Source organism: Lagenorhynchus albirostris, chromosome 15, assembly GCF_949774975.1.
Source record: "Lagenorhynchus albirostris chromosome 15, mLagAlb1.1, whole genome shotgun sequence".
Classification (NCBI taxonomy): domain Eukaryota; kingdom Metazoa; phylum Chordata; class Mammalia; order Artiodactyla; family Delphinidae; genus Lagenorhynchus; species Lagenorhynchus albirostris.
The window spans coordinates 43880134-43903232 of NC_083109.1; the positions used below are offsets into that span (position 1 = coordinate 43880134).

The 23099-nt window shown below is 50.8% G+C and overlaps 1 protein-coding gene across 4 annotated transcripts in view; it reads left to right on the forward strand.

Annotated features, from left to right (window-relative positions):
- The window catches only part of APMAP (adipocyte plasma membrane associated protein), a 98153-nt gene that overhangs the window by 70738 nt on the left and 4316 nt on the right, over positions 1–23099 (forward strand). For 2 of the 4 annotated variants that reach the window (XR_009535291.1, XM_060123086.1), the window contains exon 10: positions 17652–17746. The exons of 1 other annotated variant lie outside the window; for it this stretch is intronic. Coding sequence is in view for 2 of the 3 variants with exons in the window: in XM_060123086.1 (XP_059979069.1) it covers positions 17652–17705 (54 nt within the window). In the remaining variant the exon portion in view is untranslated. The remainder of the gene's footprint in view (positions 1–17651; positions 17747–23099) is intronic. One more of the 4 variants, XM_060123087.1, reaches the window with a different exon arrangement.

Consider the following 23099-nt stretch of genomic DNA (forward strand, 5'->3'; position numbering starts at 1 on the left):
TGGGGGAGAAAGTGGTGAGATAAATGGACAAAAATCCTTGTCTATGAAGAGTTTCATCCCAGTGGGAAAGGAGGAAGACTGTAGACAAGACAAATAAGAACAGGGCAGAGGTTGTTGGGAACTGGTGAGTTCTAGGAAGAAGAATAAGGAAGGAGATAAGAATTGATGATGGAGGGAGGGAGGATGGGGGTGGGACAAGGGCGGCGTCCAGGCAGAGCAACAGCAAATGCAGACGCCTCCCCGGCTCCGTGTTCCGTGGTCCTGGTATGGGCAGACGTGTTGGGGGGGAAACAGCGGCTGAGAGTTCAGGGCAGTGGACGGTGGTGCTCTGGGCGGCGGGTCTGGACGGAGTCCTGCCATGGCCGTGGTGAGCGCGGTGGGAATGGCTGCTTTGCCCAGGAGAGTGAATGCTATGTTGTCCAACCTCCCCTGCAGAACAGGGCCAGGAAGCATGAGGCCACCCACGTCCCCTCCCTGACCACTCAGTGCCACAGCCTGGTGGGCTGGTGTCCTCCCCGTCCCGCCTCCCATCTGCTCTGGCTGCGTCTCTGGTGTGTCTTCCCAGACAAGCCTCTTGCCCTCACGTCCTGCCTCAGGGTCTGGTTCTGGGGAGACCCAGCCCGGATGCTGTGAGCATCACCCTCATGGCTCCGTACACGCACACAATGCGGTGACTGTGGCCTCGGGTTGAGGGCCCCTCCGCCACGCAGGTGGGCGCTGGGGGGCTGGGAACACAGCCCGTCCTCACAGAGTGAAAAGCCCTCTGTGCTCCTCGCCGGCATCACACGTGGGAGTGTGAACTGGGCCAGCGTGAACTGTGAGCCCTTAGCACCCCCGTCTCTGCGCTGAGCTGCGGTCTGCTGGGGGCGGGTGGTGGCTCTCATGTGCTGTCCCCAGGCATGGGGACTTGGTTAAGTACACACACTCGGTCACCTCACTGTGCAAACAGGTACTCCTGAGGGAAATACCTTAGGGAATTTTGCTTTAGGCCACAGAGAGCGACCCGGTTTAAGTGGCGTGAGCAGAGGGTTGTTTAGAACTAGAACCTTGCGAAACTGGCTCTTTGGTGGGACCCTCGCCCCTCACTTGGGACGTTTCCGTCCAGGAAAGGAACACCTCTGGCCTCTCACTTCCCCCTTGCTCCTTCCTCCCCCGGTGATGAGGGGCGCTTTATGGGGTTGGACAGTGTAGGGAGAAGGAATCCGGCTCCTTCTTGCCTTGGTTTTAGGGCTGTACTTCCCTGCAGGGAGTGGCTGGTAAGCACAGGGCACCCTGCCCAGGCCGAGGGCTGTGCACTCAGCGCTCCTGTCACTGGTGGTGAAGGGCCTCTTCCAAGGCTCAGGACGCGGAAGCTTGTCTGCGCACCTTGCATCTTGGCTGCGTCTCCAGGATGGGTGGTGCTGGTTTCTGACGACTAGATTGGCAGTTGATGTGTCTCAGTTGGTTTTGAAATTGGTAATTGGTGTGACTCTGTTGGTTCTGAACTTGAGCGGGAAACAGCGGCACACGATCCATGGACCCCTCTGAACGTGAGCACGTGAGCTGCTGCTCACGGTGGCAGCCTGGCTGGCTTCTTGTGACAGGAGGACACTGGTGGGCGACCTTCATTTCCCCGGTGATGTGCGCTGTGGCGGGAACATGGCAGCGGGTCCTGCCAGCCCTGCCGAGGCCGGGCCACCTCTGGGTGACCAGGTGGCCCCCCCATCAGCCTCGGAAGGTCGCTCCTGTTCCACAGCTGCAGGGGTGCTGGGCGTTACTGTCAGCTGCAACGTGTGAACAACCAGAATTTTGGGAAACTTTTCCAAGGAACTCCTCCAGGGTATGGACAGTTTCTCCCATTCATGGGGTGGAGCTGCCCCAGGAAGCCAGGAGACGGGCCCCAAGTCATCCATGGCATCCTCCCCTCACCCAGCCTGGAGGAGATAAACTGTAACAGCTAAGACAGAAACTCAACAAAAGCAAGCAAGTAAATGCCATTTTGGAGAACTGATTAATATGTCAAAATATTCAGCTCCCAAGGTGTGTCATAAAAATAACCAGAGTTCTCTGCAATTTCGTGATTTAACATTCAAATGAATGATCTAAATTCCATTTCATCAACTCCTTTTCGAACCTGTCTCCTCTTTCCCGGGGCTTTGGGCAGCTTCTTTGCTGGACCCTGAACTGGTGCGGGCCGGAATTCCGGGGGGTGGGGGGAACAATGGGTTCTGGAGAAACCCCGGTGTGGCGGGGGGGCAGGCCGTATGTTATCCTAAAAGGAGAGATGTGCCTTCGTACAGACCTGTCCTTTGTTTCCAGCACAGAGAGGAGGCCAGGGACCGGGTTGCCAGGCAGTCACAGCCCCTGCTCCTGCCGGGAGCGGGATGGTGACCCGTGTGAGGTCATCTTCTGGTTCATGCATCCTGGCCGAGTCTCCCCAGAAGGCAGTGCCTGAGACATACAGAGCCTGCTCTCACCTTTTATGGGGGCTGGAGGTGTGATCCCGGGGATACGAGGCAGTGGGGGTGGGGAGGGAAAGGGGAGCAAAGGTGAAGGCCTGAGCACTGGGTGTGTCTGCTCCTCAGAGAGGCTTTAGGACCCACGGTGGAGGGGCAGGGGCCCCACCTCCCATTGCCCGTGGCTCCAGTTACCGTCCTGCCTCTGTGTCTTCAAAGAGCTGTGAGTCTGGGCATCAGACGCCCCTAACCCTAACTCCCCATCCCCCCGCACGGCCGTGCCTTCCAGCCCGGCAGCTGCAGGGAACCTGGGGAAGGCAGGGCGGCAACGGACAGAGGCCCCCGCGGCAGCCGAGACCTAGCTCCACGGTCAGGAGCCCCGTCGGAGGGCATCTGGCACCGCGCTGCTTACACGTGGCTCTAGAAGGACGCCGACGGGGGACTGGTTGGGAAGCAGTCAACCCGCAGGACAGAAGGAACCCTTGAGAATCAACGGCTCGCGGGCGCCGCTCAGGGATGGAGTTGACACGGGTACCGTGACCCTGGCGTCCCTGCTCCTGGAGTCCGGGGGTGGGGTGAAGGGCAGGGGCCTCGTGGTCCCTTCATCTCGGGGAAGCAAGGGGCGCTTTCGCTGCATTCGAGCCGAGGGGGAGTCCCGGGGGCGGGAGCGCCCTCCTCCCACAGCGCTTTCACACCTGCACCCACGCAAGGCAGAGTCAGCTCGGGTTCATTATTTGATCAGCCAAGGGCACGACATTTCCCCAGGAGCGTGGGGCCCGAGGGGTGGGAGGGGTAAGGTGCTCCATGTAGACCAGCACCCACCCCGCCCCCCACCCCCCACCCCGGCCCGCACGGCTGCAGGATCCCCGAGGGGTCCTCAGAGAGTCCAGGGGTGGCAGCTGAAAAGACCAGCGGAGGTCGCACTGGGAGAAGAAGTCTGGGGCTGAGCTAGGGGCTCTGATGCCAGGCCAGAGCCTACTGATGTTGCCCTGCGCACCCTGGACCCCGGCTGGTGGATGGACACCACCATCCCCGCCTCACCAGACCGCCAGGCCCCAGCCCGGGGGGGTTTGCTAATTTTTCACGCTATTTTCTTGCCGCACGGGCGACCTCAGAACCCTTCCCCACAGCACTCCAGGTGGCTGGCGTTGGTGTGGCCATCACGAGCTGCCCTGCTGTCGCTCAGGGGAGCTCTTGTTGTTTCCCAGCAGAGGAAAAAACCAGAAAAAGCATCCGTGAGCTAGAAATAGAAATTGAGGCCACTAAGCAAATGTCCAATTATCTTTGGAGATGGTGCCCAAGTGCCGTCTGCCTGCTGATCTGCAGCCTTTTGGAGCGGCCAGCTGCCTGGCTGGGCAGTGACTCTCTGGGGACGGCAGCCGAGGGCTAGCCAGGCTTAGTGTCCTGGCCGGCGTACATTTCAGTGCATTAATGTGAATAAAGCACGCTTGCTTCCGCGTGCAGCCAGACATGTTTTATCAGTATCTCTCTTTCCCGGGACAGGAATATTCCTGTACTTGTCTCACCCCAGTGCCCCAGCCTGCACATTGCAACGTGAGTGGCGGAATCTGTACAAAGCCCTGGGACCTGCCTGCATCTGGCCGTGACGCTGCTTCTCTCCTTTAGACACAGCCGTTAAATTGCCATTTTGTGGCGGGGAAGCACTCTCCCAGGAAAATTAGCAGAGAAAATAGGCAGCACCGTCCTCACTATACTCGCGAGATGATGATGGGGTTGCACAGCGGGGCCACTACTGGGGAACCAGCGCGGTTGCTTTGTGTTCACTGAGAACGGGAGCTTTCGGGCTGTGTCTCATCTGCTGGCCTTGCAGCATTAGGATTCGGTCTCAGAGCCCTCGCAGTCAGGGACCCGGGGCTGGGCTCCTTCCTCAGCTGCTCAGAGAGGCTGTTGCACTCACCAAGCGACTTCCCAAATATCTGCTGTAACAGCAGGTGGTCAGCTGCGGTGGCTGCCCTAAGGAACGTGACTCTCTTGCTGAGGTCCTGACCCCAGCCCTGGAACATGTCTTAGAAAGGTTTTTGTGTGGTTCCCCAGTTCAAAGGTCTGTCTGAAGGATGCTGTTTGGATTTCAAAATATTGGGTTAAAATTTCTGGGACAGCTAAATGGAAGATTTGACACGGGGCCTGTTTTTAAAAGTCTGAGCTGATTGCTGCTATGGACACATGATCCCTGTCATCATTGCTACAGATAACTGGTAAAGTGAAACGCCAATATTTGTTAAGTACACATGGGCCAGCCTGGGTCACAGAACTGGCGGAGGTGGCCCCACCAGACAGCTCTCTAAACAAGGCGTTAACTGTGTAGATGATGAAGCTGAGGCGTGGATGTTAAGTCACGATTCAAATTCAAACATATATGAGAGGAAGACTCGGAATATAACCCAAGTGTCTGGCTCTAAACCCAGATTCTCAATCACCCCATTACATGCCCCCCTTCCCTTCCAAGAGTTGAAGATTAAAGGAGTCAATACACACAACACCTAGGTTGCTGCCCAGCATACCCTGACCACTGAATAGATGTCAGCTCTTTCAGCATCACTGCCACCATTGTTGTCCCTGGAGTAGCTAAGGGGAGAGAGAGTTAAACCTCTCTGCCATACGTGGGGAGAGCCTGGCTGCAAAAATGCCAACACAGAGGGAATCATAACCCTCCCCCATCCAAAAAGGGGAGAACACAAGAAGAGCTTCCCAGTGACAATGAGTTCCTGGAGGCAGCCATGCCTGATATCCACCCCTGGAGTTTTCAGTGCTATGTGCCAACTGCACCTTTGATTTCTTTGTTTAAGCCAACTAGAATTGGGGAGCCCTCGCTTGCAATCAAAAGAGTTCTAACATGTTCAAGCAGAGACATCCTCACCTTCCCTGCAACTCCCACAGCCTGTGTCTATCATTTATCCCCTTAAGGGCCATATTTTCTAAGTCCAAAATCATGATTAATGCCTTGACAAAGAGTTTCTTTTCCTGACCTGAAAATTTCATTACAGGAATTTAGTGGTTTATTAAAGGGTCACCTTGGTAAAAGAGCCACCATCCCCTGATTACAGGCACCGTGAACCTGGAGCAGCTCAGCCCCTTGGCCACGGCCATTGTCTCTCTCTACTTCCTACTGCAGGGACCCACGTGCTGGCTGATTTAACCTTCCTGGCTGCAGGCATAAAGTCGGGGTCTGCATCTGACTCATTTTTGTGTCCCCAAAGGTGGCTTACATGTAGTCCCATAAAAGGCAGGTTTTTCAGTAAGTGTTGATACCCAACGTTGGTGTGGTTTTCTGGGAACTTCTCTTAAACTATCAAATCCCAAGACATCAGTAGATTTTTTAATCTGCTTTTCCAGACCCCAGAAACACTGCAAAATTAATTAAAGGGACACAGTTCATGCTTTCCCAACACACAAGTTAAGCATCTGATTTGGAGCCCCAAAACATTAATCTCTAATTAACTATATGCTCCTGACACCCATAATGTTGCAATGATGCTAATGCATGAGGTTATTAATTATATCTAATTATTCAATTAACGAATAGCAAATACCAGTGGAGATGAAAGTCTGTGAGTGATTAATGAGAAGACTCCAGTTTGACAGGCTTGGAGCTGCTTAGCGGCAAGGGAGAGGATTTCTGGGGCACTGAGTGGCCTTCACGGAGGGGGAGGGTACTCACCTGGCCTCCCCAGAGATGGAGACTCGAGGCCTGGAGATCCAGGCTGTTTGTGGGCTCAGAGCTTGCCCTGCCAGGTGGGGGTGTGCCCACCTCTCTTTCCCAAAGCTGGGGGGCCCTGGGCCCCAAGCCCAGACCTGCCATGGTGGACGGGGCTGTCCTGGCCTCTTAGCAGGTGGGGGCTTAATACACAGTGACTCAGGAGTTCCTGGATGCTTCCTGGGCCTTGAGTAAGATACAGAGAAAGTCATGGGTCGGAGGGAAATGTGGACTCAATGTTAACTTGGGGATAAGCAGCAGATGTGAATTCTCACCTGGGCGCTTGCACCCTGGGGTACACAGACCAAGGGGACAGATTTCCAGATCTTCAGCGTCCACATGCTGGCCTCCTTAGTCAATCAGGGGACACGCAAGACCCGTGTCCCTTTCCCCCCTAACGGTGCCCACTGGCCCCTCATCTCTCCTATTCTGGAAAGCTGGGCCGCCGGAAGACGGCAGGTGAGCGCGGGGACCCTTCCCACATGAAACCTTCTCGGTCTGGAGAAGTGCTGGGAGGGTCTGCATCCAGAGATGTGGGCAGTGGAGCGCGGAGCTGGTGCAGACTACAGCCAAAGGCAGCATTGCTCTTGGGGGACAGTCCCGTGGGCGTGAAGCAGAGAGAATGTGAGTAAGAAACATTGAAATTAATTGTTTTCATGAATTTGAAGTATCAACTTTCTCCCTGATTTTGGCAATGCTTATCATCTGGGTATGTCATTTGGCCAGAAAGAAAAGTATCTTTGAACAGCCAGAGCAGTGATGCTTACAGCTTAATAAGATTATGTTTTTCAATGTATTTCGAATTTGGGGTGGGGAATAACCATTTTTTTCAATATAAACACAAGCTAAAACTTGCTGATTACAATATAAAAATGTATTTTATTTTATTTTTTATACAGCAGGTTCTTATTAGTTATCTATTTTATACATATTCGTGTATATACGTCAATCCCAATCTCCCAGTTCATCCCACCATCCACCTCCCACCCCCCCTCCCCTCTTGGTGTCCATTCATTTGTTCTCTACATCTGTGGCTGATTACAGTTTTGTGTGCATTATTCTAAAGGAAGCTGAAACCCAATTTTCAAATCATAGAGTGAAATATTTATTCAAATTATAGTCAATCCTTATTTTATCAAAACAAATATTTACTAAATTTACTGATTCCTATTCTCATTAACAAAAAATAAAATTGTAAGCAACCACCAAAAACCTAACCCCCAAACCCTTAGGTTTTTAGCATTTTCACCTTCTGTTTTTCTTAAATATAAAAAGAAACTTTGGTCATTATGTCTCAAAGTAGATAAGGCTGTTTATGATTTTAATAGATTATTCTTAATTATTCTCAAGGCTTCTATCACATGTACTATTTCATAAATAATAATGTTTCCTACATATGGCATTATGACACTGCATAATGACAAATCCAATAATGAGAAACAGGCTTTAGGCTTATTTTCATAATCTATTATAAAATAAATATGAATTGATTATATTAGTTTTTACAATGTTTTAAAATATACTTTCAAAATATTATAAATTATACCTAAAATACGCATTATTATTATTTTTATATATATATATTTATTATTATTTTTTAAATAAACTTATTTATTTATTATTTATTTTTTTTTTGGCTGCGTTGGGTCTTTGTTGCTGTGCGCGGCTTTCTCTAGTTGTGGAGAGCGGGGGCTACTCTTCCTTGCGGTGTGTGAGCTTCTCATTGTGGTGGCTTCTCTCGTTGTGGAGCTCGGGCTCTAGGCGTGTGGGCTTCAGTAGTGGTGGCTCGTGGGCTTCAGTGGTTGTGGCTCACGGGTTCTAGAGCGCAGGCTCAGTAGTTGTGGCGCATGGGCTTAGTTGCTCCGCGGCGTGTCGGATCTTCCTGGACCAGGGCTCGAACCCGTGTCTCCTTCATTGGCAGGCGGATTCTTAACCACTGCGCCACCAGGGAAGCCTTCCAACTTCTTATTTTACAGAGGAGGAAGCTGAGCCCAGAGAGGTAACATGATGGTCAAGGTTACAGGTCTCTTGAAGATACCTTGTCAAGGAGTAGAACGAGTGATTGTTTGTGGTTCGTGGGTAGAAGGGAAAGTAAGGATTCTCCTCCCGTTAATCCAGTGGGGAAGGTGGAAGAACAGGACAAACACCATGATCCACTGATAGGATGACTAAAAAAGACATATTTGAGATTTCAAGACGCAAATCGATTGAAAGGGAAAGGATGAAAAAAGATATTGCCTGCAAATAGCCACCCAAAGAGAGTTGGAGTAGCTGTACTAACAGCAGACAAGATAGAATTTAAGGCAAAAATTGTTGCTAGGGAAAATTGTAAATTTTATAATGAAATAGAAAATCCATCAAAACGATGTAACAGTGATAACAACAGAGTCCCAAATATATGAAGCAAAACAGGCAGATTTAAAGAGAGACTTCAATACCTCATTTTCAATAATGTATAGAACAGCTAGACAGACATCAGCAAATAGACTTCCAACACCATGAAACAATGTTACCTCAACACGGCACCCAACAACAGCAGAAGACACATCCTTCCCAAGCACATGGAACATTCCACAGAGTAGACAATATATAAGGCCACAAAAGAAGTCTTAGTGCAGTTAAAAGGGTTAAAACCATACAAAGTATGCTCTCTGACCACAATAGAACGAAATTAGGAAGCGATACCAGAAGGAGATTTGAAAATTTCACAAAAGTGTGGGAAATAAACAGTACACTCCTAAATGACCAATAGGTCAAAAAACAACCAAAAGGAACTGAGAAATACTTTGAGATGAGTGAAAATGAAAACACAACATACCAGAATTTATGGACACAGTGAAAGCAGTGTCAGAGGGAAGATTATACCCATAAATGCCTACATTAAAAAAGAAGAAATATCTGAAGTCAATAACCTAGCCATTCATCTCAAGAAACTAGAAAAGGCAGAGCAGCAGCAGGAAGTAAATAATAAAGATAGATGGAAATACATGAAATAGAGGACAGAAAGACAGCAGAGAAAATGAGGCACGAAACCCAAAATCGGTTCTTTGAAAAGAGGAACAGAATTGACAAACCTGTAACTAGAATGATCGAGAAAGGATGAGAGAGACACAAATTACTAAATCAGGAATGAAAAGGGGACATTACTGTGGGCCACACAGAATAAAAAGGGCTGTAAGGGGACACTGTGAGTGTGTGACAACACGTTAGATGATCTATATGAAATGGACACATTCCTAGAAAGACACTAACTGCCCAAACTGACTCAAGAAGAAATAGAAAATCAATAAATTTACATAACAAGAGATTGAATTGGTAATACAAAAGCTTCCCACAAAGAAAAACCCAGAACGAGAAGGCTTTCCTGGTGAATTGTTGACAAGTATGAAGAAAAATAAAGTGAGCATTCAGTTTGGGCAAAGAGGAAAAAACAACAAAGTTGTCCTTAGTAAAGGCAAGACAGGAAATTAAGGACAATAAAAGCAGGACCTGGTGAATTTGAAAACAGAAAATGAGAAGTAAAAAATAATCTCAAGTTGACTTGAAGACACACGTGTGTGGATACTCACAAACTCCCATGTGTGCATTGCCACACACACACACGTATGTACACGCACAGTCGTACAGTAAACTCAGCCTCATAAGAGGACAATTCAAAACGAGAAAGTGGAGAAACCACAGATGCAGAAAAAACATTCAGATTCAAATTGAAAAGGATACTTTGCTTAGCTCTATGTAAATAAACTTGAAAACTCATGGGGACTGGATGATTGATTCCAGAAGACCCAGGAAACTAACAGGTTGGTGGCCATGTCCAAAGCTGAGCAGTCGTTCAAATGACCCTCAAGAAGCATCGGCTGTGAGAGGGGCAATGGCGCACTGGTGCACGCCTGCAGTTAGTGTGTGGAGCTGCTGCCGTAAGCTGTGTACATATGCACACAAGACACCATTGTTTTCTGGGCACTTGGGCATGCAGGTAGGAAGAAGCTGATTTTCCACTGCACATCCTTTTGATCCATCTGGCTGATTTTTACCATGCTCTTGTCATTTTTTTTTTTTTTGCGGTACGCGGGCCTCTCACTGTTGTGGCCTCTCCCGCCGCGGAGCACAGACCGCGGACGCGCAGGCCCAGCGGCCATGGCCCATGGGCCCAGCTGCTCCGCGGCATGTGGGATCCTCCCGGACCGGGGCATGAACCCGCGTCCCCTGCATCGGCAGGCGGACTCTCAACCACTGCGCCACCAGGGAAGCCCTCTTGTCATTTTTTAATGAAAAAAAATGGGGAAAAATAGTTTCACAAATGCCAGAGAGGTCTCCCCATGCCTATTATTAAAAACACCCCCAGATACAAGGCTGAGGAAAACTTGGGATGTCATCCGAGTGTGCTGAGTGTCCTGACTGGTGTGTAGATGTTGGTCTCCTGTAATGACCCAACGTGTCCCACTGGCCAGGTACTCTGTTGGCAGTGATAATACCCCGGGCTTGTGGCCCAAAGTCTCTTTTTGCCAGTGGCGGTCCTAACCCATTCTTTTTTTTTTTTTTTTTTGCGGTACGCGGGCCTCTCACTGTTGTGGCCTCTCCCGTTGCGGAGCACAGGCTCCGGACGCGCAGGCTCAGCGGCCATGGCTCACGGGCCCAGCCGCTCCGTGGCATGTGGGATCCTCCCGGACCGGGGCACGAACCCCTGTCCCCTGCATCGGCAGGCGGACTCTCAACCACTGCGCCACCAGGGAAGCCCCTGACCCATTCTTTTACCACGAAATAATAAAGTTGGCTTGGCAGAATGGCTTCTGAAATGAGAACAGTGATGCGTGCCCATAGCTGTCAGTCTTTAGCAGAAATTTGTCATATTTCTGCTAAGAATTAAATTCATTCTCCATTAAAAAATACGACTAAAAGAATTAATTAATTTTCAATATAATGACTGAAGCAAGCAAATCTTGCATAACAGTGAGGGTGTCTGAACTTCTAATGAACTGTTTAAAGTGTTTGAGTGTAGTTGAATTCAATTCTCTGATGATAATTGCAAAGATCTGAGACTCCCCTAAAGGAGTCGTTTGGTGAGATACTCTCCAAGGGAACTGATCTTGAGACTAATGAACAGGGGCGTCAGAGTCAGAGGCCATAGCAGACTGTTGTCCCTGTGGCCCCCATGGTGACCTCACGCTCCATTAACCTGGGGCTTGGCCAGGCGGTTGTTTAGGGTGGGGCATTAGCAAGTGTGAGCTTGGTAAGTGCTTGCACGTTGGGGTTTGTCTTCCTGGGACTCTGCGTCGTGGAAGCCAGCTGCCATGTATGAAGGACAATGGTTCAAGGCCACCTGTCATCAGGAAGCCCAAGTTGCCCAGTAGAAGGTCAGATGGAGAGAGCTCTGTGCCATCCACTCCCAGCCATGTCAGCTGTCCTGGCTGAAGCCCCGCGGCCCAAGTGCGCACTAATTGGAAGGAAGAAGTGTCCAGCTGAGCCCCGGCTCAAATCCTTTCTTGTCGCGTAAGCCGCTAAGTTTTGAAGTGTCTTGTGCAGCTTAGACAAGGGCCAGAGGTCCAAGCTGAGACGCACCTTGAGGAAAGGGAGAAGAGGCAGGAAATAAATACACAGAGAGCGATGATGCTGTCGTTGTAATGCAGTCAGAGCTCCGACTGCTTCACAAGGACTCTGAAGTACAGTGTAGCAAAGATCCTTATGATTCAAGTGTGGTCCCCATGCCAGCAGCACTGACATGCCGGGGCGGCTTGTTCATTTCTTAAAAACCCCAAACCTCGGGCCCTGCCCCAGCCCTGCCGAATCAGAACCTGCCTCTCCACGCGATTTCCAGGTGCTCCATGAGCACGTTCACATGTCGGGTTCTGGGTCGTGAGCCCCGGGGATGCCATGCTCTGGGCTGCGAGCAGGTCGTGACCGTCTGCACACAAGTGTATTTCGAAATGTTGGTCTCCCTGGAGACTTTTGCAAGGGAGTGATTCATCCACTGAAGGTCTCACTGCCCCCACGCACGGAATAATCAGCCCTCATGTTCCCAGCTACCAGCGTACGTTTCCAGGCCATGTGGCAGTCATCAGAAAAAAGTCAGTAAGAGAGGTCTTTTTTCACTGTCAACGCAGAGGCACTGTATTCACCAGGAAAGTGACTGCCTGAGAGGAGGCTTGGGGAGGGGGGACAATGGCAAGGGCGCAATGTCTCTGAGCCGCTGGATCAAGCAACTGAAAGGCTGGCCCAGTGCCTCCTTGAAGACTGCACAGAACTGACCCCCATCATGGGTCAGAACACAAAGGCCAGGCCCTGCCCTTCAGACCCTGAGCCAGGGACAGGGGTGTACCAGAGAATCTGCACATCTCAGGACACTACAAGGTCTGCAGTCTTGGCAAGTGGTTCCAGGACCACACTTCCTACTTTAATCTGAGAAGTAAAGACTTGATGGTACCAAGCAGCGGTGTGCTGTGAACCAGCAATGTGGAACGGAAATAACCCAGAAAACCCCCTGATTTGCAGCGTCTCCTCATTTCTGCAGTGTAGGCACTCTGACCACCGCAGACTCGAAGCCACTAACAGTTTAACACCCAGCTCCCTAAACTGAACCTGTCCGAGCCCTAGAAGCCCGGTCGGGGAGCAGGTTTCTTGTGCGGTGCCTCTGCGGAAGGGGATGCTGCCGCCCCTCCAGGCAGGTGCCTGCTCACGGGGCGACTGGCACACACCCCCTCCCCTCCTGATCACAGCCCCCCGGGAAGGTGGGATGAAGGAATTCAGGGCTAATCTCCCGCCCAGGGCCAGGACGGGTCCTATGTCACGGATGGCGCCCAGGGTCTCTGTGGGGCGCCAGCATCTTTTCACAGAGCGAAGAGCCTGGGTCTCTCCCTGGAGCTCTATCGCCACCTGGCGGCAGGGTCCCCCTGTGTGGATGCAGGCGAGGGCGCAGTTGCTTCTGGGATTCAGATGGTGCGACCTGGGCACGTGGTGGGTGAGCTTTGATCCACAGAAGATGGAAGCCACGTGGTCCCGAAGAAGTTCCAGGAGGCCTGTGCCTTGTGCCCAGCCGCCGGCCCCTGGCCTGGTCTCTGGCTCCCCTGCCTCACGGCTGCGTCCTTGAGGTGCATTTGTGTCAGAGCGATGCAGTTGTCCCAGGCTGTGCTTTTTTTTTTTTTTTTACACCTTTTTTGGAGTATAATTGCTTTACAATGGTGTGTTAGTTTCTGCTTTATAACAAAGTGAATCAGTTATACATATACATATGTTCCCATATCTCTTCCCTCTTGCGTCTCCCTCCCTCCCACCCTCCCTATCCCACCCCTCTAGGTGGTCACAAAGCACCGAGCTGATCTCCCTGTGCTATGCGGCTGCTTCCCACGAGCTATCTATTTTACGTTTGGTAGTGTATATATGTCCATGCCACTCTCTCACTTTGTCACAGCTTACCCTTCCCCCTCCCCATATCCTCAAGTCCATTCTCTAGCAGGTCTATGTCTTTATTCCTGTCTTACCCCTAGGTTCTTCATGACATTTTTTTTTCTTAAATTCCATATATAGGTGTTAGCATACGGTATTTGTCTTTCTCTTTCTGACTTACTTCACTCTGTATGACAGACTCTAGGTCCATCCACCTCATTACAAATAGCTCAATTTTGTTTCTTTTTATGGCTGAGTAATATTCCATTGTATATATGTGCCACATCTTCTTTATCCATTCATCTGATGATGGACTTAAAAAATAAATAGAACTACCATATGACCCAGCAATCCCACTACTGGGCATATACCCTGAGAAAACCATAATTCGAAATGAGTCATGTACCACAATGTTCATTGCAGCTCTATCTATAATAGCCCGGACATGGAAACAGGCTATGCTTTATAGGGACCAAAACTGAGACCAGTCCCAGTTCCCGCTTGTGCCACTGTGCTGCCTTCCTCTCTCTGGTGGTGATGTGGGACGTCACAGGGTCAAGTGTTCCTGCCCTGGCCGGGCGTCCGGGCTGGATGGCCTGAGTGCCCTGTCTAGCAGCCTGACCTGCCTTGGGCAGGATGAACTCCAGGAGCCGGACAATAACAGTTCTGCCCCTCCTGAGATTCCGGGGTTGGAAAAGGGAGCAAAACAGGGGAGTCTTTCTTTCTAAAAGCCTTTTAATACCTTCTCAAAACCCCAGCTTTCCAAATAAATATATAATACACAATATTATAACATTAATATATTATATAAAGTAATATGTAATATACAGTCCCAGCTTTCCAAATATATAAATAATAAACTCTAGTATACTATGTTATATTATTTGATATATTTATATATTGCACATATTATTATTTATATATATTTGGGAAGCTGGGATTTTGAGAATATTTTAAACGCTTTTAGAATGGCCGACTCCCCTGCTTAGGGAGAAATTTCCTAAGTTATAAGAAGAATGTTCTCTGTAATTTTGCCCAGAAAGGATCACATTAGCAGTTTGGTACCTACTTCTCTACAGCTGTTCTCCCCTTAATGACTCATGTGTGCCTGTGTCCTATAAAATGGCAGGACTTTTGCAGCCTTGGGTGCCCTTGGCCACGAGTCTCAGACCGCTTCCCAGAGGCGTTTGGGCTCGGACACCTCCAGGCTTTGAAGGGCCGGCGGCCCTATCGGATGGATACTCCGCAATGTGTTTACAGTTGTCTGATGAATCCCTGCTGGGAGACCGTCTGCGTCTCATTTCTCACTCACACGTGCCTTGCTACTTGCCGAGCTCACCCCCAAATCCAGAGGGCCTTATGGTGGGTCGGCGGGAGGTGCCGGGTCCCAGGCTGGCTCCAGGGGTTCCCTGGGGGGCACACCCACCTGGAGGAGATCAGGGGACAGTGCTCTGTACCCCATCACCTGCCACCACAGGGACGCTCTGTCCTGCCCTTTGTTCAGTTTTGCGCATTTGCTGTTCTGCTGTAGTTGACCACCGGGGACCCTAAAGCCACCCCAGAAAAGCCCCAGTTACGTTTGGACCAAGAGATGTGATGTAAGGGGGACCCGCAGAGCCCGGGATGAGCTGCGCCCCCGCGCCCCCCACCTGTAATCACGTCCTCATCCAGTGCATCCCCAAAGGCCCCAAGCCCAAGCAGAGCCGTCCTTGGAGACACACCTGTTGTTTCAGTTACCATGGCTTCACAACAAACCAGACCAGACCTTAGCAGCTCTACACACCGGTGTTTATTGACCGTGCGTGTGTGGCTCAGGAATTTGGATGAGCACAGCCCTCTCCATGCGGTCTCCAGCTCCTTACTGGCAGGCGGCCGGCCCCCTGTGGAGGCCACGCCCCAGGAGAGAGAGGCGGCTTAGCCTCCGTTGTCAGCATCGCATCCTGGGAAGGGCGCGTGGGACAGACGCATCTCAGGGCTGCCACGTTTAGAAATTCATCGTCCAGGCCACCGTTTTACAGAGGTGACCTCAGCGGTTGTACAAGCTGGACACTCAGGGACAATGTTGCTGGGCCGGGACTGAACAGGCTGGGGCTGCAGACTGTCCCAGGGAGGACTCGGGGTGTCCTGGACGATCCTTGGCCCACCCGGGGCCTGGTGATACCCCGGGTGGAGGGGGACGGCTGGAGGCTCCAGGCAGGGGAGGAAGTGGATTTGGCAACGAAGGGCCCCCTGTTGCTCGTGGGTCATCAGTTCCTTCTGGCCAGGAGCCCAGCCAGTGGCAGAGGATGAAGAAAGCAGGGGCTGGGGTACGGGGGAGCCACGCAGCCAGGATCGCAGCCAGGGCTCTGGTGTCAGGCTCCATCGTGCAGCTGGAGCCAGGCAAGGGGCGGGGTTCCCTTCAACCCCGTCCCTTAGCCAAGGGGGCCTCCTTGTGCCAAGGGCCTTCCAACAGCGAGCCTGAGGCCTTTCTGCTGGGAGGACAGGCCGGGGCCTCTAGCAGCCCTGCTGGGTGGGGAAGGCTGAGGCCCGCCTCTTCTTCCTGCGTCCAAGGAGCCCGTCATGTCTCAGATGAAACTCGGGGGTGGAGGAGGGGCTTCTGTGACTGCAACTCCCCAGTGCCTCGCTCAGATGTGGCTCCCAAAGCCAGGGTTCAGTGGTGCGCCCTGAGCCAGGCTGTAAAACGCCCCAAGTCTTCCTCCGATTTCCCCTTCCTTCAGGAAGCCCTCCGTGACTTCCTGCAAACAGGGTTCCGGCATCTGCCCTGAGCACCCACTGTTCCAAGGTGAACGTGAGGCCAAGTCCTCCAGGCACAAAGTGCCGTCTGGTCCACAGCAGAGGCCAGACCATGTCGCAGGCCTTACGGGGCGGAGGGCACAGGACCGTGGTTCTGATGGGGGTGGGGACTGTGCGTGAAGGGTGTTGTGCCCTGCAGTCCCCAAGGGAATGGGAAACAGCCGTGTCGGGAGCCCATCTGAGCCCTCAGCCCCTGGCTCTGGTCATGTCGGCGGAAATACGCTCACCCGCGTTCACCGCAGGACAGCGGGGCTCTAGGCTTGGCGGCTCTGTTACCCTAGCGTGTGGGAAGGAGACTCATGTGGCTTGGCCCCCGAGCAGGATGGACACTTGTGGCGAGAAACTGCAGCCTGGGCTTGGAGGAAGGGCTGGGCAGTGCCCTCCCAGGGAGCCTCATCGCCTGGGCTGGGCGCTGCTACTCGCGGGGGTGCCGACTTGCCTGGCTCCTGCCCTCACACCCCGTCTCCACAAAGAGCTGCCTGGCCAGAGCCATGGGGGCAGCTTCCCCAGTGGAGTCTGGGGTCTGGGTGACCCCACTGCAGATGCACAGGCCTGGGGAGACCCTGCCTGCTTCCTCAGTGTAGCCCCATGGTCCCTGGCTCCACCTGGGGCCCTGCACACCCAGGCTCACTGCCATCATCTGAGGGAGGTTTCTGGGCTTGGCTTCTGTTTCCACTTGTCACACATCCTCGTGTGACTAAAAGGTACTCTCTCTTTGCGCAATTTTGGTTCAAACAGAATATGTTCTGTTTGGAGAAAGAGGGGCGGGCACCAGCATGCCCTTGTGCTGACAGTTTAGAGAGTAAGGCAGAGGCTGGGGTGGGTGCGAGGATGCTGGTGGGAGGAGGGAGGGGGACGGGGCGGGGGGAGCGTGTTAATACAAGAGGGTTTCTGAGCGCGCTCCACGCCCCCAGTGCTGGGGGGCTGGGAGCAGAGCCAGGACTCCGCCCGCAGGGCCCGCCTCCAGCCCAGCAGTTGCCCCACGTTGAGCCCAAGAGGCTGGAAAGGGGCATGTGTGAGCCATGGCCCTACCTGGATGCGGGATGTTTGGACTCTTAATTAATTTAAATGTTCCTTAATCATCCTCAGATCGTCAACCCTGATGAGGGTTGCCATGGCCACAGGGCTCTGGCGAGCGAAGGGCCCTCCCCACTTTCACGTCAATCACTTGGCCCACGTGAAGCTCAGGCAGCTCTGCTCCCAGCTCCAGGTGCCTCCAGCAGTTACCGGCACCTCTTCCTTCCGCGACGCCCAAGGATCCCTGGTGCTCCCTGGTAGGAACCAGTCACGACAGGCCATCATTCAGTGTTTCCTCTGTACCCTCACAGCAGCACCACCAGGAATGGCAGAAGAGGAAACGGAGGCTCACAGAGGACCAGTGACATACACAAGCCTAGTTATGACTGTCCAGGCCTTGTGCCAGGTGAGGATGTGGTGGTACCGGGCAGTTCTATAGTGTCAGGTGCTGGGCTCATGGGCCGTATACCAGCAGCATTGAAATAAGTGCAGGTAACCATCCCGGCTTTTCAGGTGAGTGAGAGGCTCAGAGAGGGTGAGTAACTTGCCTCGGTTCAGGGAGCAAGTGAGAGGCTGAGGTGGGCTTCCTGGGTTGCCGGTGCCCACACTTGGGAGCTGTGGTTTGCTGTGGTTCCTGTGTCTTCCTGGAGCAGGGATGCTCCCCCTTCCACGCCACCGCCCACCCGCCCTGTGGCGTGGCCCTGAGGGCCGTGACACTGCAGCAGGAGGCAGGGAAGGCGGGTGTGCACGCACAGGTGCACCCGGGCCTCACGCACAACCCGGAGCGTGTCTCATGGTTAGACGCCCCCGTTGGGACTGTGCGAAGCCTCAGCCCAGTGGCTCCTGCAGAGTCTCCTTCCAACGGGGGCTGAGTCTTCCAGGCTCCTGCCAATGCGCACGACTGTTCGGGACCAGGCCAGATATGTGACGTGTCCCACAGCAGCTGCGGACGTGCCGAGGGCACGCGGCGGGCGGCGAGTGCCTGATGCCATCAAGAGTGGCGCCGAAGCTGGGCCCTGGTCTCCATAATGAACGTCATGAATGTCGCCTGCCCTGCTGTTCCCGGCCTCCTAATTAGAGCGAGACGTGGTCATGTGTATCCGCTGCAGCTTTTCCAGATTGTTTTTCACCCGTTAGATGATTACGGCTCACACATGGTCAGACGTTTCTTCTGGGAAGTTAGGTCTTCAGAGTGTGTGGAACTGTCGCCTCACTCCCTCTTCCATGTTCTAGGCCAAACCCATGAGACTTAAGGAAGCCCGGGAGCCCTGGGGCTCAAGGCGTGTGCTTGTCCTGGACTTGACTGACGTTGATGACACGAATCTCCCCACAGGGACAGGTCTCCCGAAGACCCTCTCCTTGTGAGGAGTTCTGCAGGTTACCCAAGGTCCGTTTCAGTCGGGGGCTCCTGGCCGCTGCAGCAGAAGGACCCCAAGTGTCCAGAGTCTTGAGTACAGAAGTTCGAGCTCATTCACTGAGTAGGTTGGCAGGTGACTCCCTCCATCTGAAGGCTCGTCCCAGGAGTGCGTCCTCTGTGTCCTCCATCCCAGGCCTCATGGTCCGTCCCTGGATCCAGATGCAGAAGGGGAGGTGCGTGGGGAAGGCACAGCCACTTCCCCAGTCCTGGACCAGACACTGCTGTCCTCACTGGCCCACGTCCTGTTGGTGGGAACTCAGCGGTTACCGCTGCCTGTAGGGAGGCACCGTGCAGTGCGCTGGGTGCCCGGGAGGGAGGAGGGGACACCGCAGTGAGCAGACCTGGGGCGCAGGTGTACGTGAAGAGGGAGGGCTCACGGGGTGAGGGACAGGCCTGCTCTCAGCACCTTCCTTGCATGTCCTCCTTCTTCATGACCTGCCGGGTGGGAGTTCGTCCCGGACTTGGTGGTCTTCCCCAATGTCTGGCCGTCTCCAACCTGGTTGTGCGTCAGAATCACCACAGTTTTCTGGAAACACAGACACTTGGGGCGCAGCCCCCCAGATGCTGATTCACATGCCCAAGGTGGGACCTGGGCACCTGCATCTGTAACAAGTCCTGCAGGTCTGGCTGTCTCAGCCCCAATGCTTGGCAGTTGGTTCTGCCCCAGGTCCAAGGAGAGGCGTCCACCGCCCACAAAGAGGCAGTGCCGCATCTCAGGGCAAGGGCAGGGCATCCACTCCCGGCCCGGCTGCAGCAATAGTGGGTTCCTTCTCCTGGTCCTGCGGGGCCTCCGAGGGCCCCTGGGCAGCATGGGGAGGATGTGCCCATCTTGGGAAGATATGAGCCTGGAGAAGTATGCAGGTACCGATGATGTCCCTGTGGGGAGATGCGTGTCATCAACATCCCTGCAGAGGAGAGAGCAGACGGCGCCACTGCCCCTCCCGCCGCCCCTGTGGTGACCACCCTCTGGCGTCCAGGTCTCCTGGCACAGAGCCAGTCAGACCCGCAGCTGAGGACCCTGTCCGGCTGCCCAAGTGTCCTCGCTGCACAGATGGCCCCACCCACAACACTGCCCTGGGAACAGGCTCTGCAGAGACAGTCACTCCTTCCTGCTGTGGTGCCAGGAGCACACTTTTTTCTTCTCCAAGATTCAAGGAGGAATCTGTTATCTCAGCGTCACAAAGTCGAGCACCTCCACGGAGGTTTCTCTCTCTAATTTTATTTATTTATTTATCTATCTTTCTATTTATTTATTTATTAACATCTTTATTGGAGTATAATTGCTTTACAATGGTGTGTTAGTTTCTGCTGTATAACAAAGTGAATCAGCTATACATATACATATATCCCCATATCTCTTCCCTCTTGTGTCTCCCTCCCTCCCTCCCTATCCCACCCCTCTAGGTGGACACAAAGTACCGAGCTGAATCTCCCTGTGCTATGCGACTGCTTCCCACTAGCTAGCTATTTTACCTTTGGTAGTGTATATATGTCCATGCCAACCTCTCACTTCATCCCAGCTTACCCTTTCCCCTCCCCGTGTCCTCAGTTCCATTCTCTGTGTCTGCGTTTTAACTCCTGTCCTGCCCCTAGGTTCATCAGAACCGTTTTTTTTTGTTTGTTTGTTTGTTTTTTAGATTCCATATATACGTGTTAGCATATGGTATTTGTTTTTCTCCTTCTGACTTACTTCACTCTGTATGACAGTCTCTAGGTCAATCCACCTCACTACAAATAACTCAATTTCATTTCTTTTTATGGCTGAGTAATATTCCATTGTATATATGTGCCATTCCACTGTATATATATTCCATTGTATATATATGTGTGTGTGTATATATCTTCTTTATCCATTCATCTGTTGATGGACACTTAGGTTGCTTCCATGTCCTGGCTATTGTAAATAGAACTGCAATGAACATTGTGGTACATGACTCTTTTTGAATTATGGTTTTCTCAGGGTATATGCCCAGTAGTGGGATTGCTGGGTCGTATGATCGTTCGTTCTATTTTTAGTTTTTTGAGAAACCTCCATACTGTTCTCCATAGTGGCTGTATCAATTTACATTCCCACCAACAGTGCAGGAGGGTTCCCTTTTCTCCACACCCTCTCCAGCATTTATTGTTTGTAGATTTTTTAACAATGGCCATTCTGACCGGTGTGAGGCGATACCTCATTGTAATTTTGATTTGCATTTCTCTAATGATTAGTGATGTTGACCATCCTTTCATGTGTTTGTTGGCAACCTGTATATCTTCTTTGGAGAAATGTCTCTTTAGGTCTTCTGCCCATTTTTGGATTGGGTTGTTTGTTTTTTTGATATTGAACTGCATGAGCTACTTGTATATTTTGGAGATTAATCCTTTGTCAGTTGCTTCATTTGCAATTATTTTCTCCCATCCTGAGGGTTGTCTTTTCATCTTGTTTATGGTTTCCTTTGCTGTGCAAAGACTTTTAAGTTTCATTAGGTCCCATTTGTTTATTTTTGCTTTTACTTCCATTTCTCTAGGAGGTGGGTCAGAAAGGATCTTGCTGTGATTTATGTCATGGAGTGTTCTGCCTATGTTTTCCTCTAAGAGTTTTATAGTGTCTGGCCTTACATTTAGGCCTTTAATCCATTGAGTTTATTTTTGTGTATGATGTTAGGGAGTGTTCTAATCTCATTCTTTTACATGTAGCTGTCCAGATTTCCCAGCACCATTTATTGAAGAGGCTGTCTTTTCTCCACTGTATATTCTTGCCTCCTTTATCAAAGATAAGGTGACCATAGATGCATGGATTTATCTCTGGGCCTTCCATCCTGTTCCATTGATCTATATTTCTGTTTTTGTGCCAGTACCATACTGTCTTGATTACTGTAGCTTTGTAGTATAGTCTGAAGTCAGGGAGCCTGATTCCTCCAGCTCCATTTTTCTTTCTCAATATTGCTTTGGCTATTTGGGGGTCTTTGTGTTTCCATACAAATTGTGAAATATTATGTTCTAGTTCTGTGAAAAATGCAGAACTTGATAGGGATTGCATTGAATCTGTAGATTGCTTTGGGTAGTATAGTCATTTTCAAAATGTTGATTCTTCCAATCCAAGAACATGATATATCTCTCCATCTGTTTATATCATCTTTAATTTCTTCTGTTTATATCATCTTTAATTTCATCAGTGTCTTATAGTTTTCTGCATACAGGTCTTTTGTCGCTTTAGGTAGGTTTATTCCTAGGTATTTTATTCTTTTTGTTGCAGTGGTAAATGGGAGTGTTTCCTAATTTCTCTTTCAGATTTTTCATCATTAGTGTATAAGAATGCAAGAGATTTCTGTGCATTAATTTTGTATCTTGCTACTTTACCAAATTTATTGATTAACTCTAGTAGTTTTCTGGTAGCATCTTTAGGATTCTCTATGTATAGTATCATGTCATCTGCAAACAGTGACAGTTTTACTTCTTCTTTTCCGATTTGGAGTCCTTTTATTTCTTTTTCTTCTCTGACTGCTGTGACTAAAACTTCCAAAACTATGTTGAATAATAGTGGTGAGAGTGGGCAACATTGTCTTGTTCCTGATCTTAGTGGAAATGGTTTCAGTGTTTCACCATTGAGAATGATGTTGGCTGTGGGTTTGTCATATATGGCCTTTATTATGTGAGGTAAGTTCCCTCTATGCCTACTTTCTGGAGGGTTTTTATCATAAATGGTTGTTGAATCTTGTCAAAAGCTTTTTCTGCATCTTTTGAGATTATCATATGGTTTTTCTCCTTCAATTTGTTAATATGGTTTGTCACATGGATTGATTTGCATATATTGAAGAATCCTTACATTCTTGGGATAAACCCCACTTGATCATGGTGTATGATCCTTTTAATGTGCTGTTGGATTCTGTTAGCTAGTATTTTGTTGAGAATTTTTGCATCTATGTTCATCAGTGATATTGGCCTGTAGTTTTCTTTTTTTGTGGCATCTTTGTCTGGTTTTGGTTTCAGGGTGATGGTGGCCTCATACAATGAGTTTGGGAGTGTTCCTCCCTCTGCTATATTTTGGAAGAGTTTGAGAAGGATAGGTGTTAGCTCTTCTCTAAATGTTTGATAGAATTTGCCTGGTGAATGTGAATGTGAAGCCATCTGGTCCTAGGCTTTTGTTTGTTGGAAGATTTTAAATCACAGTTTCAATTTCAGTGCTTGTGATTGGTCTGTGTATATTTTCTATTTCTTCCTGGTTCAGTCTCAGAAAGTTGTGCTTTTCTAAGAATTTGTCTATTTCTTCTAGGTTGTCCATTTTATTGGCATATAGTTGCTTGTAGTAATCTCTCATGATCCTTTGTATTTCTACAGTGTCAGTTGTTACTTCTCCTTT